Source organism: Rhinoderma darwinii, chromosome 2, assembly GCF_050947455.1.
Source record: "Rhinoderma darwinii isolate aRhiDar2 chromosome 2, aRhiDar2.hap1, whole genome shotgun sequence".
Lineage (NCBI taxonomy): Eukaryota > Metazoa > Chordata > Amphibia > Anura > Rhinodermatidae > Rhinoderma > Rhinoderma darwinii.
This window is the reverse complement of record NC_134688.1, coordinates 314,026,376-314,040,292: the sequence shown is the minus strand read 5'-3', so window position 1 is coordinate 314,040,292 and position 13,917 is coordinate 314,026,376. Positions and strand designations below refer to the sequence as shown.

The following is a 13,917-nucleotide window of genomic DNA, read 5'->3' as shown; positions in this document are numbered from 1 at the left end:
GTGGGGTTTTTCTAAAAAGTGCAGAATCTGGGCAATAAATATTGAGTTGCGTTTCTCTGGTAAAACTTTCTGCGTTAGAAAAAAAATAGATGAAAAATGAATTTCTGCAAAAAAAAAAAAGAAATGTGAAAATTTCACATCTACTTTGCCTTAATTCCTGTGAAATATCTAAAGGGTTAAGAAACTTTCTAAATGCTGTTTTGAGTTCTTTGAGGGGTGAAGTTTTTAAAATGGGCTGACTTAGAGGGTTTCTAATATATAAGGCCCTAAAATCCACTTCACAACTTAACTGGCCCCTGTAAAAATAGCCTTTTGAAATTTTCTTGAAAATGTGAGAAATTGCTGCTAAAGTTCTAAGCCTTGTGATGTCATAGAAAAATAAAAGGATGTTCAAAAAACGATGCCAATCTAAAGTAGACATATGGGTGATGTTAATTAGCAACAATTTTGTGTGGTATTACTATCTGTCTTACAAGCAGATACATATAAATTTAGAAAAATGCAAATTTTTAGCTAAATTTTGGTGTTTTTCACAATTAAATACTTAATGTATCGAGCAAATTTTGCCAGTAACATAAAGTCCAATGTGTCACGAGAAAACAATCTCAGAATCGCTTGGATAGGTAAAAGCATTCCGAAGTTATTACCACATAAAGTGAAACATGTCAGATTTGAAAAAATTGGCTGTGTCCTGAAGGCCAAAACAGGCTGTGTCTTGAAGGGGTCAAGGGGTGTGATTACTTTTATGACCCCCTTCGTTTTTTTTGCTGAATTTAGTGGAAATCTGGCATTAAAAATAAAAATTGAAACTTTTTCACAAATGCTTGTAGATCTTGATGCCGTACCTGGCACGATTATTGTGGAAAAAAAAGTGGCGAAACTTCAGCCTGCTCTTGAAGTGCACCAGACATTCAATGGAGATTTTTTGATAAAGTGTTAATGAGGGGCCTTATTTTAAAATGTCTGCCAAAATTGAGGTCACCTCCCTATGGGAGGGGGGGCATAGGGAGTTGTCCCTAAAATGCAGAAATTTATGAAGGGCCTCAAAGCGGGGTCTGGTCATTGTATTGCGGTACAGAGAACAGTGATACGAAAGGTCAGTGGACCAGCAGGATCTCACTTCGGGCTTTTTATTGAGACCCATGTTCAGGACTAACCCCCAATATTTTTGCATTTCTGCACAATTGGTTGAATGCCACAGATTGTGCTGGGCTTGAACAGGAGTTGGGGTGTTCTAAAATAAATTGGTGGTCATAAAGGTTCGTTTGGTCCACCATAAGCTCGATCAAATTTTCAGTAAAAAAAACTATTTAAAAAAGCCCATTACAGGCAGCCCTTCCATCTGCATATGAATTCCTGACGCAGCAGTATAATCTGGGATTTGGGGGGTGTAATAAGTTGGGGGTGACCAATCAATGCTGGCAGTACCATTGTCAGGCAGAATCTGGTCACTAACCCTCCTGTGATTGCGAGGAGGTTCCTCACAGTCAATGTAGGAGGATGGGAGAATTAACTCTGGTTCATCGCTCGCTGTATTAGGTGTGATAGTGGCATACGCCTCTTCAGCAGTGTAAAGTCTTGCTGCCATTTTATAAATGTGTGTGTAGATATATGTAGTGTAAAAAAAAGCAAATGTATGGAGCAGCACTGTAGCCAAATAACCTTGCGGTCGGTGCAAGACTTCAAAAGGAGTGATCTTTCCTCATGGATAGCAGAAAAATAGTGGGGAAGCCGCACTCAAATCGAAAAAAAGATTTATTCACCAAATACTTCACAGCCACGTTTCACCCTCTCTATGAAGGCATTCATAGAGAGGGTGAAATGTGGCCGTGAAGTATTTGGTGAATAAATTTTTTCATTTGGAGTGCGGCTTCCCCACTATTTTTCTATATGTAGTGTAGCTACATGTAGCTCTGTGAAATGTTACAAGCAGTGCATAACAGATTTTTTGGGGTTTTAACATTTTTTCTTATAAACCACTAAGGGTATGTTCACACAGAGTTTTTTGCAGGCAGATAATTCTGCCTCAAAATTCCGTCTGGAATTATTTTTTTTTTTTTTTCAATCAATCCAATTTTATTAAAAAGAACAATAAGACATTTACAGTCATAAAACATCTGTAGCAGCATCATATACAACAGTTCCAGCATGACATAAAAAAAAACAAAACAACATTGCCTCCCCCACCCCACCCCTGCACAGCCCCCATCAGTATCTCGAACAGTTACACTTGATACAGAAAAGAAAGACAATTCCATGAGCATGATCCCTCACTACCTACCCCCCCATCTGCTCCTAAAGTGACTACAAATGGTCCCTTAGAGGACTTGCGTCCGTATTCTGCTCAGTTCGTTGGACACCACCCCAGGACAGGCCAACCATCTTCCCCACTGCTTATCAAATTTCTTCTCATTGCCCCTTTTTGAAAATATTTTATAATCCATCAGAATGTTATGATTTAGCATTCCCACAATTTCCCTCTGCACGGGAGGTTCCGCGTCCAGCCAATGTTTAGCAATACACTTATATAGAATTTTTGCAATTGCCAAACCCTCCAGTCTGTTGCTCTCCAGTTCCCCAACAAACCCCAGCAGCATGACCTTGGGATCTGCCGTCAATTCCAGACCATATACCGTTTTTATCAGTTCCAATATCTCCCCCCATAAGGTTCGCAAGGCCCCACACGTCCAGAACATATGATATATGTCCGCCTTCTCCTCTGTAAACATAGGACATTTAGCATCTGATCTGAGCCCCATCTGTTTTAACACCAACGGGGTTCGGTACACTCGATGTATCAAGAGTTGTGATCTCCTCTGCGCCAGACTGAGGGAAAGATGGCATGATGACGCTAATATCTCCTCCCACTCCTCTTTGGGCAAGGAACCAATATCCCATTCCCATTTCACTCTCACCAGCTCCATCGGATCTCCCAGGTGTTTGGATAACAAGCTCTTATAAGCCATCGAGATCAGACCTTTAGACGTGTCCGTCCTAACCACATAGTCTAGGGCCCCTAGAGCACATACCGTCAGGTCCACCACAGTCGCCTGCGCCCGTAGGGCATGAGGTATCTGTAAATACTGGTAGAACATACTGTGTTCCAGTTGGAATTGGACTTTTAACTGCTGGAAGGACCGTAGTACGGTATCATCATACAGGTGATGTAGTCGCATAACCCCTGCCATTTCCCATTTTTGCATGTCCTCCAATTGACACATTTGCCCCCAAGTATGTAAACTCTGATACTACTGGAACACGGGGTCCCACTCCATTGTCCACAATATTGACCGGGTCAAGTGGCATAAGAGCTGACTTGTTCCAGTTAATATTTAATCCTGAATATACGCCAAATCTAGTGATTGTGTCCAGTACCACCGCCAGAGTACTCTCAGTGTCTGTCAGGTATATCAAAATATCATCCGCATATAGAGATTTTTTTCCTCCAATTCCCCATATTGCAGGCCTCGTATGCGCTCCTCTTGTCGTATGAGACAAGCTAATGGTTCCACCGCCAGAGCAACCAAACAGCAAAGGTGACAGTGGGCACCCCTGGCGCGTTCCCCTAGCCAGCGAAAACTTTCCAGACAGTGCTCCTTTCACCCGTATTCGGGCTGTAGGGGCCACGTACAGCAACTGCACCCATTTCACAAAGTTAGGGCCAAATCCCATCCTCCCCAGTACCTTCCATAAATACCCCCATTCTACACAGTCAAACGCTTTAGCGGCATCTAACGTCAGCACAGCCCTCCCCACAGGGACGTCCGGTACTGCCTGAAGATTGAGAAATAATCGTCTAAGATTTACAGCCGTTGATTTGGATAGCATGAACCCAGATTGGAATAAGTCGTATGGAAGGAGTGAAACCCATGTGCGATCCACATTATATGTGGTAAGGACACCGAATCTTTAGTCAAATTAGTCTCTTGCAACCCCACAATCAGGGCATTTTGTTGTTTAACACAGTTGAAAATCACCTGTTTTCCTAGGTTCCCTTATTCCCCGGACATTCCAGTATAGACATTTAACCGACCCCATCAGGCATAATAACATAAAGAAGTCTGCCACTGAGCCAGGCTACTTCAACTGAGATACTGAGCTGTGCATCCCCTCCCCCTACCCCCCCAACAAAACCTCCCCTCCGAAAAGGGTCAGAGCGACATGTACTGTCCCTCCTATCCAACAGAAGCACACCTGAGTGTGAACGTGTGATATGCCTTAAAGGCATCTCCAGCCTGACCATGTAGCGTTCGCACCACTCCCAGTGTGTGGTGACTCCCACTGCTATGCATAGGTAATAAACAATCCCACACAATCAGCAGATATTACAGAGACATTAGTTACCCAGTAGTTATCCCCTAATACCATTTCCATCAAGTATGTTAGCTTTTAAAAGGATATCACCCTGCTGAGCGCAAGTTAAGGGTGCTCGCACACATGAAAACAACTGAACATAGTGTAGGTTACTACAGTCTCGCAAAGACAGCATGACCTCCGAACTTCCCCGCCTAAGCGGGCTTTCACGCGTCCTCCTCTCCAGCAGGTCTCCGCAGTCGACTTGCGTTGCAGTCCAGCCATCTGGCAGCCTCCCGAGGGGTCTCAAAAAATGAAGCAGTCCCAAACGCAACCACTTGCAATTTAGCCGGATACATCATAGAATATTGAATGTTCAGGTCTCGCAGACGTTTTTTTAACGTCCCAATATTGCAACCGCTTTTTCTGCACTTCCGCAGAAAAATCCGGAAAAAATGACACTTTGACTCCATTAATGGAGATATCTTGCCGCTCTCTGGCCTTCCGCAATATCCGATCTCTGTCCTTGTAATGCAGCAGCTTCACTAAGATCGGTCTCAGGGGTCTCCCCGGCGGGCCCGGTCTGGTAGGCACTCTGTGCGCCCTCTCGACAGCAAATAAAGGAGACAATTCCTCTCGGCCAAACTGTTCCAGCAGCCATTTTTCAAAAAACTCAAGAGTTATTGCCTTCCACTTTTTCCGGCACTCCAACCAAGCGCACTTTATTTCTGCGTAGCCGATTTTCTAAATCATCCGGCTTAGCCTGCAGGGCTACCACCGCCAATGAATGTGACTACATCACGTCAGAGCTCTGTAATGACATCTTCAACCTCAGACACTCTCCCCTCAATAACTGTTGTACGTTCTGCCACTTTCTGTAAATCATTTCTCAAAAGCAAAAGGTCCTCCTTCAGGCCTCCCACCTGCCCAGTCAGCATGGAGAGAATCGAGGAATTCTGCTTCACTGCAGACAGTATGTCTGTGAGGGACGGCTCCTGCACCTTATCTTTCCTGTGGTGTGTTCTGCCACCATCATTATGCCTGTCCCGCCGCTGACCACCCAGCTCTTCCTCCTCTTCACTCACCGTGTCCTCCTCCAGCACAGAGTATCGTGAGCCATAAGCCGGGCTGCCTGTCTTTCCACTGCTAGCCACAGGTGTTCTGCTTACTGCCGAACTGCTCGCACGGGGTGTTCGTGCAAATCTCTCCAGCCTGTCTGCTGCTTCAAAGCGCATGTGTCTGCTCCGGCAGTCTTTTTCCTCAGCGCCATCTTGGATTCCCGGCCCCGGACTCGCCGGCGGCGTTTTTTGCTTCTTTGAGCGGGTCATTGCAGCCGAGCTGATCGGTATCGTCACCTCCAGCTTCACAGCACTAAAGTCGGTAAGTATTACCCGGGTAAGTTAGGGATAAACGTTAATATCAGGATGGGCACAGCAGGAGCTCCAGCCACCCACGTCTGTTTACATCTGCTGCTAGGCCACGCCCCTCCCGTCTGGAATTTTGAGGCAGATTTTGATCTGCATGCACGCCGTTTGCCGTGTTTTTCGCCCGCGGCCATTGAGCGCCGGGGGCAAAAAAACGCAGCGCAATATGATTTCTCTGCCTCCCTTTGATGTCAATGGGAGGTCAGAGACTTAAATGCCCGAAGATAGGGCAGGTTGCTTCTTTTTCCTGCGAGACGGTATTTCCGTTCGCGGGAAAAAATGTCTCCGCCTCCTATTGTAATCAATGGGAGGTATTTTTTTGCCGTTTTTTGGCACGTTTTCCGACGCAGTTTCCGCGTCAAAAAAACTCTGTGTGAACTGGCCCTAAACATTAAACCTGACCACGTTTTTTTGGGGGGTTTTTTAATAACACTTACTAACTGACAAGCTAAAGGACTGACAAGCTAACGCTGACAAGTGATGTGACTAATTGACAATGACGGATTGACACAAACTGACGTGGCTAATTAATGGTGACGGATTGATACTGACGGACTGAAAAGTGACGCGACCCATTGACGCTGACGAACTGACACTGACGTGGTTAATTAACGGTGATGGATCGAAACTGACGTACTAAAAAGTGAGGCGACGGATTGGCGCTGACTAGATGACGCAATGAATTGACAGACAAGTTAGACAACAACCTAAGAACTAAATCTAAGATTTTTCTTTTTGTGAATTATGATTAAAAAAAATAATTAAGAAAAATAAAAAAAATTCTCCTTTATACACTGGGAAGAGGTGGGGTCAGACACTGGGAACAGGGAGACGGTGATGAGGAGTGGAAGGTGTTAATCACTGTTTTTCACTCTTAGGCCTTATTTACACGAGCGTGTTAAACGTCCATGGAACGGCCGTTGAAACAGCGGCCGTCCCACGGACCTATGTAATTCAATGTAGCCGTTCACACATCCGTTCTTTCAACGGACCGTGTGAAGGGTCCGTGGGAAAATAGGACATGTCCTATCTTTTCACGCATCATGCATCCCTCCATAGACTCATCTATGGGGGATGCGAGACAACGCGTCCCGCAGCGCCGAGCACGGATGCACCTCGGCCGTGAAAAACTGTCGCTCATGTAAATAAGGCCTTAGGGGTAGACAAAACGGCACAGGCTTTGATCTTTCCTACTTCACCTACTAAGAGAGCATGTGATCGTTATTTTTCAAACGCCCTGGGAAAAAACACAGCGATCGCTGGCAATGGACCAATGGTCCACTGCTACTGGTCCATTTCCAGTCACATAGGACATTGTGTAGGGGCAGGACATTGTGGTTACCGTTCCCGGACTTTACTACAAGTGCCAGGAAGTGTTTTAGACGTAGATACAATGTAATTGGTGGATCTGTACAGAGCCACCTGTCACATAGATCTCCGGCATTGGACCGCTATTATGGGTCCATTGCCAGTGATAGGGGAGTGTCAGCTGGACGCTGTCTGTTAGGACAGTGTACACCAGGAGAGGTTCGGTAACTGTACGTCCTGGTGCGGGAAAGTAACCTCTCTCCAGGACGTACAGTTGTGTGCTTGTGCGGCTTGGGGTTAATACATGTGTTGTTGTAGTGAGCAGATTTATCCAAACTGTGTGTTGCCCATAACAACTGGTTTGTTGCCTATAACAACCAATCACAACACAGCTTTCATTTTACTAGAGCAGTTTAATTAAAGGTAAGCAGAGTTCTGATTGGTTGCTTTGGGCATGACAACATCACCTAGAGAGACACAGCAATATAATACAAGTACATACACACACAGTCAGTAAGCTGTTGCAATAATAAAAACAATTGCACCTACGCCGGGAGAGTCCACCACTCAATCACCCTCTTCCCTCTCTACTCCTCAGCTATAGGAGTTGCACTAGTAGAAAGGTATTGGGTTGGGGGTGGGGGGTGTCTATCACTGGAGGTCAGCGTGTGGATGCAAAATCAGTATAATAGATATGTGGGGGGGGGGGGGGGCAAAATAAATATAAAACGATTTTGGGGAAAAAAAATAAAAATACAAAAACCTATGAAGCAACATATTTTGTATTTTAAGGTTTCATGATAAATTAAAGAACGGACCAACAAGAGTTTTCTAGAGCCCATTGTATTTTTTGTACAGTGGGCATACATGGGGTAGAGTGGTGACACATGGCATACAGGCAACAGAGTGGTGGCATAACATGGGGACAGAGCTGGCAATACACGGGACGTAGTGGTGGCATACAGGTGGCAAAGTGATAGCATATTAGGGGGCAGATTTTTCTAGAGCCCATTGTATTTTTTCACACACTTCTTGCTAGTCTCTTAATAAATTTGTCGCATCCTGGACTTTGTGTGCCACAAAGTATAATCTATGCCAGCTACGAGCTAGCGTAGATTTATTTCTGCCATAAATTATAGTAAATTTATCAGGTCACGGATGTCCCCCACACATCTCACTAAGCCCCAAAAAAATAAAGTGGCATGAATGGTTGACTTTTTAAAACCATAAAACTGGCGTAAAGCTGTTCTTAATTCCCCTCTATGTATTGGATTTGTTCCATTTTTACCAGATAATATACTTATAACAAAAAACACACCTTATACAGTTCCTCATCAAATTGGCTTAACTGAGCTACTTCCTGCATTATATCTTTCCTCATAAAGAACGGTGTGTAAATAGGGACATAACCTTTCCCAGCCAACGTCTGAAGTGCATACTGGATAATAGCTTGCTCCAAAAATACCAATGGACCCTACAGAGGAAGAAAAAGAAAACAAACAAATAAACAATAAATTGAAGAAAAAAAAAACAACACATTTTAGATGGTATGCCACAATAATGTTTACATTATACACCTTAACCCCTTGGGCATGTAGCCAATTTTCAGATTTTTTATTTTTATTTTTTCCTCCCCGCCTTCTAAAAGCCATAACTTTTTAGAACGAGTGATGGATCAGATGTCCCAAATCGTGATTCCATCCAGAAACCGCAGTGTGCTCAATACATATTAAGTTTTTTATGTGTATTGGGATGCACTGATACTATACTGTGATTAGTTACGGTGTTTGGTGTATTTTTATATCTAAGTCTGACTACTGTTTGTGTTAATAAATATTACCTTTATATACTGTACGGTCTTATCCCCTTAAATAGCAGCAAAACAAGTAGATCAACGTTAGTATAAGAAAAAGGTAGGGGAACTAGGCATAACCCTAGTGACCCTGATTATAAAGGAGGTAGTAGTGGGTGATACTAGCCAGTGAACCCCGCCAGTATCCCATCCCTTTAACATATGGCGAGCCAAGGCCCAAACTGTTTTCAATTCATTTCTGTATTTTGTACAATAAAATTGTGTTAAAACGAGAACTAAAAAAGGCGGAGAGGCGTTGATAGCTAACATACGTACACTGTGAAGTGTTGTGTTATACTGTGCACCTAGACCTTCACCTTTGGACGAGTAACACAGCTTTAAGGCTTAATACAGGATACAATTTTTTTCTAACGTTTTTATTTTGCTTTACGGCGATCTTCTCTACGGCGACAAATAGTCGAGCAAGCGAGCGAGCAACACCTACAGAAGAGTTTCCAAAAGTATCGATGTCTGTGTGCTTCGTGTGCAGTCCAGCTGATCGGGAAAGGGTGTTAAAGGACCTTTTTCACGCAGCAAGGGACAAGGAGGACAACACTGACCAAGATGACTTCTGATAGAGTATGGACTTTTCCACACTCAATCACCTTGCTAAACATAGTTCAGTCAACCCAGTATCACCCACTACATATGAGTCAGCAGGAATGCTGTGGTCCACTCCGCTGAACGAGGCTTATGCACATGATAAGTTGTGCATCAGCAAGTGGCGTGTTTTTAACAAAACCTCCAAAAGGCTACACATGCTGGCTAAACTGATATGTATTTATGAAGAGATGTGGAAGCTGAAAACTCAGAAATAAAGAGTGATTCCCCATATTTTCACTGCCAGTGTTGTGTCAACAATGTGAAGCAGGTTTGTGCTTTGCAGACACAACTGGCAGAGAATGCCCAATGTAAAATTGTTAGAGATAAGCAGATGCTGGAATCGCAGGTGATAGATTTGAGAAATCGTGGTGATGATATTGATGCACAGCTGACTGGGTCTTATGCTGTGATCAATGCGTTTAAGGATAAGGCGGCATATACGGATGCCATCATTGCCAAGTTGAATGATGAACTTGCTACTAAGTCACATTTGGTTGCCAGTATGCAAAACATCATAAAAGATTCCTCAAAAATTTTACCGGCCTGGTCTTTCTCAAGGCTTGATTCTGCTGTAAGTTTGCCCTCTACAGGGCAAAAAGGGGGGGGGGGTAGAAAGAGTGATGGATCAGATGTCCCAAATTGTGATCCCATTCAGAAACCTGAAGGTAACATTGTTGCAAAAGTGTTCTGCAAATGTCAGCGTACGATAATCAGAAGTGTGTCCCTAGCCATGCAAAACTTTAAGAGATCATGCACTGGTGACTGCCCTAAGTCCAGCAGAGCATGTACTGTTAACTATTTTGCATGTGCCGGCTGAGGCCATATTGCGAAGTACTGCAAGTCTTTGGGTACAAAGAAATGTGGTCCTGTTAAATGTTGTCAAATGGGACATATTGCTAGGAACTGCCATGGTATAAGCAACCGTGGAAAGCCTAGCAATGAAGCAATAGAAAATTGCAAAATTACATTAAAGACAAGGACAAAATGGCTGCATGAGAATCTCCTTCAGCCATGTGCTCCACCATGTGCTCAAGGGTCTGAATGACCAACCACAAGTGGGTAGGAGTGAAGCTGTGAATTTTAAGTAGTCCATATAATACATGTTCACAGTGAGGTTTTATCTCTTTGATGTCTGTACTGTGTGTTTATGGTCGTGTGTTTGTCCCCAAGTGTCCTTTTATTTTCATTTGTGGTTTCTTCACATATTCTATTGTGGTGTATCCCTGGTTATCAGTAATATGTAGTTATACTTTATGGGTGTTGCCTGTATTTATAATGCATAATAAGAAAGCCACTGCAGGAAAATAACTGCAGAATCAGCCATTGAATAGTGGTGTATTTGCTTGTTCTGTGAACTAATATTAAGTATAGAGGTGCGAACAGGTAACTTAAGTTCACTTGTAATGTTATGTTATACTGTGGTTCAGGATGGTAATGCATTTACATCTATAATCGCAAAATGTTTTAATTGCTCTCTATTTGGGATAATAACGATGGAGTTGTTATTTAACACAATTTCATCTGAGGCCTAATGCGAGTGCAATTAAATACAGCGAATAAAAGTATGGCTGATTCTTTTGTGTTTAACTGGAGTGGTCCTTTAAGAACTGTTGACAGGGGGAGGTAGCCCTGGCATTACACCCATATGTTGATTTTAAGATAATGGGTTTGGTAAGACGGGGAAATAGTCCACAAACCTGAGAATTGTGAAGAACCACAATGTGGTACTTCATCTACAGCTCCCCTCAGATATCCTAACTTATAAGGGCAGCCATCCATATCTGTCTGTACAGATGGCTGTTGAAAGGAGGATGCGATCCTCTGCCAAGGTAGTTAGGACCGGGTACATAGACACCAGTGTTGAGATACCGAGGGGACCTGTGAGATGAAGATCAACCCAATACCCTCTTCAAGCTCAAGATACATGTTTCAAAGGTATTGGTGTGGATACCGAGTGCAATATGTTTACTACACCATCTGTGTGACTAATTGCACCGGAAGAGGAATACTCCTCTAAGGAGCATTGTACCTTTTTGTATTGTCACAGGTATCTATGTAGCAGAATGGAAGATCTCCAGTCACCCCCGAGTAGAGGCTCTATATCCGCCCAGATGCTCCTGTAAGACTCCAGATGATCCAGAGTTCAGAGGATATCGTGGAAAAGCTTAAAGAGTCTAAGAATCGAGCCTCCATCCCATTCCCTGAAAAGAGACTCAGAGGTGTCCTGGTGGGAGAGCCTGTTTGGGTACAACCCCAAAGCAATTTTGTTCTTCAACCTGCTCATCCACCCTGTGATCGTACTGATGGGTGAAAGAACTTGCCGACCAAGTAAACTAGGTCAGGCGTAAAAGAATGAACTTGGATTAAGGACATAATACCAGTACTGTCCTGCGACCCGTAATTGTCGAGTTTATGTATATACCTTTATATGTGTAGTGTAATATGAATCAATGTGTCGTACAAAAACATTCAAGGTGTACATCCAGACATTCTAGGTGTAGATATGTGTCCGCAACATAGGCATACTCAGTGAGGACACGCCTGTCCCACAGTCAGTGAGTGTGTACGTGTAGGCCGGCATATATTTACAGCCTGTAGTCACTACATTTACAAGTGTAACTTTCAAGTGTTTATGGAGGAGTAGTGAGAGATGCTGTTTGAGCATGAATCTCTATATGTACATATACCTATGGTTTGGGGGGAATATTTTTGTATGTTTCATTATATTACATTTTGTGTGTGTGTGATTGGGTAGTGTGTAGAAACACTTAGGGACAGGTAAGGAAGGCAGGCGCACACACGCACGCACCTGTAGGTAATTGCCACCACAACCTTAAAACTGGTATGGTTCATAAGATGATGGATTAAATGTTAGGTAGAGGGGAAATGGAAGGATGTTCTGCTCCACAATTAGATATCGGGTACTGAGACATCACCTCCTACTAAGGGATGCTAACCTGATATGGTAGAGACCTGGGTATCGGCCCACAAAAATTGCGTCTTCAATCAAGGTGCTTGGGAGATTTGGAAGTCAAGTTGACCACACACCCAATTGAAGGTGGTGCCGCAAAGGGTCGACTAACGAACTGTGTTGAAGGAAGGTTGTTGAAAGGCAGGACTAAGCCACCCCAAGGCTGGCCGTGTGAGGGAATAAGTAGCCTTACACGGGTTGGCGCTCTTAAATGGGATCGGCCGATGGAAAGACCTGCTGACGCCACTAAGGCTGGGTTCACACGAGCATGTTACGTCCGTAATGGACGGAACGTATTTCGGCCGCAAGTCCCGGACCGAACACACAGCAGGGAGCCGGGCTCCGATCATCATCGTTATGTATGATGCTAGGAGTCCCTGCCTCGCTGCAGGACAACTGTCCCGTACTGTAATCATGTTTTCAGTACGGGACAGTAGTTCCACAGAGAGGCAGGGACTCCTAGCGTCGTACATAACTATGATGCTAGGAGCCCGGCTCCCTGCAGTGTGTTCGGACCGGGACTTGTGACAGAAATACGTTCCGTCCATTAAGGACGTAACATGCTCGTGTGAACCCAGCCTAAAGAGGAAAAGATTCACAAAGAAAGATCAAGATCCAAGAAAGAAGAAGATCACGGACATTTATATATGTTAAAGGGCTGGGATAATGGTGAGGTTCACTCACTCGTGTCACCCACTATTACTCCCTCCTTTATAATCAGGATGACTAGGGTTATGCCTAGCTTCCCTACCTTTCTCTTGTATTAACGTTAGTCTACTTGCATTGCTACTAAGTGTATACGACGGCATAGTAAATAAAGGGTAATATTTATTAACACAAACAGTAGTCACACTTGGATATAAAATACACCAAACACATTAATTAATCACAGTATAGTATCAGTGCATCCCAATACACATAACAACTTAATATGTATTGAATACACTGACCCTACACGGCACAGTATAAACAAGATATCACAATCCTAATCTATACCACCACCCACTTACCTAACATAATTCACCATATAGCTTCAGCATACCTCAATGCATATAATAACTACACATGCCAAAGTACCAGTACAATATATTATAATACTATACTAACACCCACCCACTTAACTAACATACATATAAATTACAGTACACTCACTCATGCTTGCTTTTGTGACCCACCCCCGCCTGGCTTACATTCCCTATATACTCAAGGGGTTAAATCTGTAGACCAGGGAAAGTAGGTTTATGGGGTGGAGTAGGAGAGGGGAGAGAGAGGGGGAATACTTAGCACATGTGGTAGTTAGGAACAGAGAGTTGGTGTCTGGTCAGGAAGCATGAGCAAGAAAGAGAAGTGTGGGACAGTTTGTCTTTTTTAACCCTCCCGTACACTTCTATATGACATCACATGCTCATGCAAGCTGGGGGGGGGAGGCCATGGGACTGTTTATGGCTCCCCCCCATAAAATCTCA

General features: G+C 43.7%; 1 protein-coding gene across 2 annotated transcripts in view; it reads right to left on the bottom strand.

Annotated features, from left to right (window-relative positions):
* SARS1 (seryl-tRNA synthetase 1) overlaps window positions 1-13,917 on the bottom strand; it is a 193,354-nt gene that overhangs the window by 96,604 nt on the left and 82,833 nt on the right. For both annotated transcript variants that reach the window (XM_075853538.1, XM_075853537.1), the window contains one exon: window positions 8,344-8,499. In XM_075853538.1, the coding sequence (XP_075709653.1) occupies window positions 8,344-8,499 (156 nt within the window). The remainder of the gene's footprint in view (window positions 1-8,343; window positions 8,500-13,917) is intronic.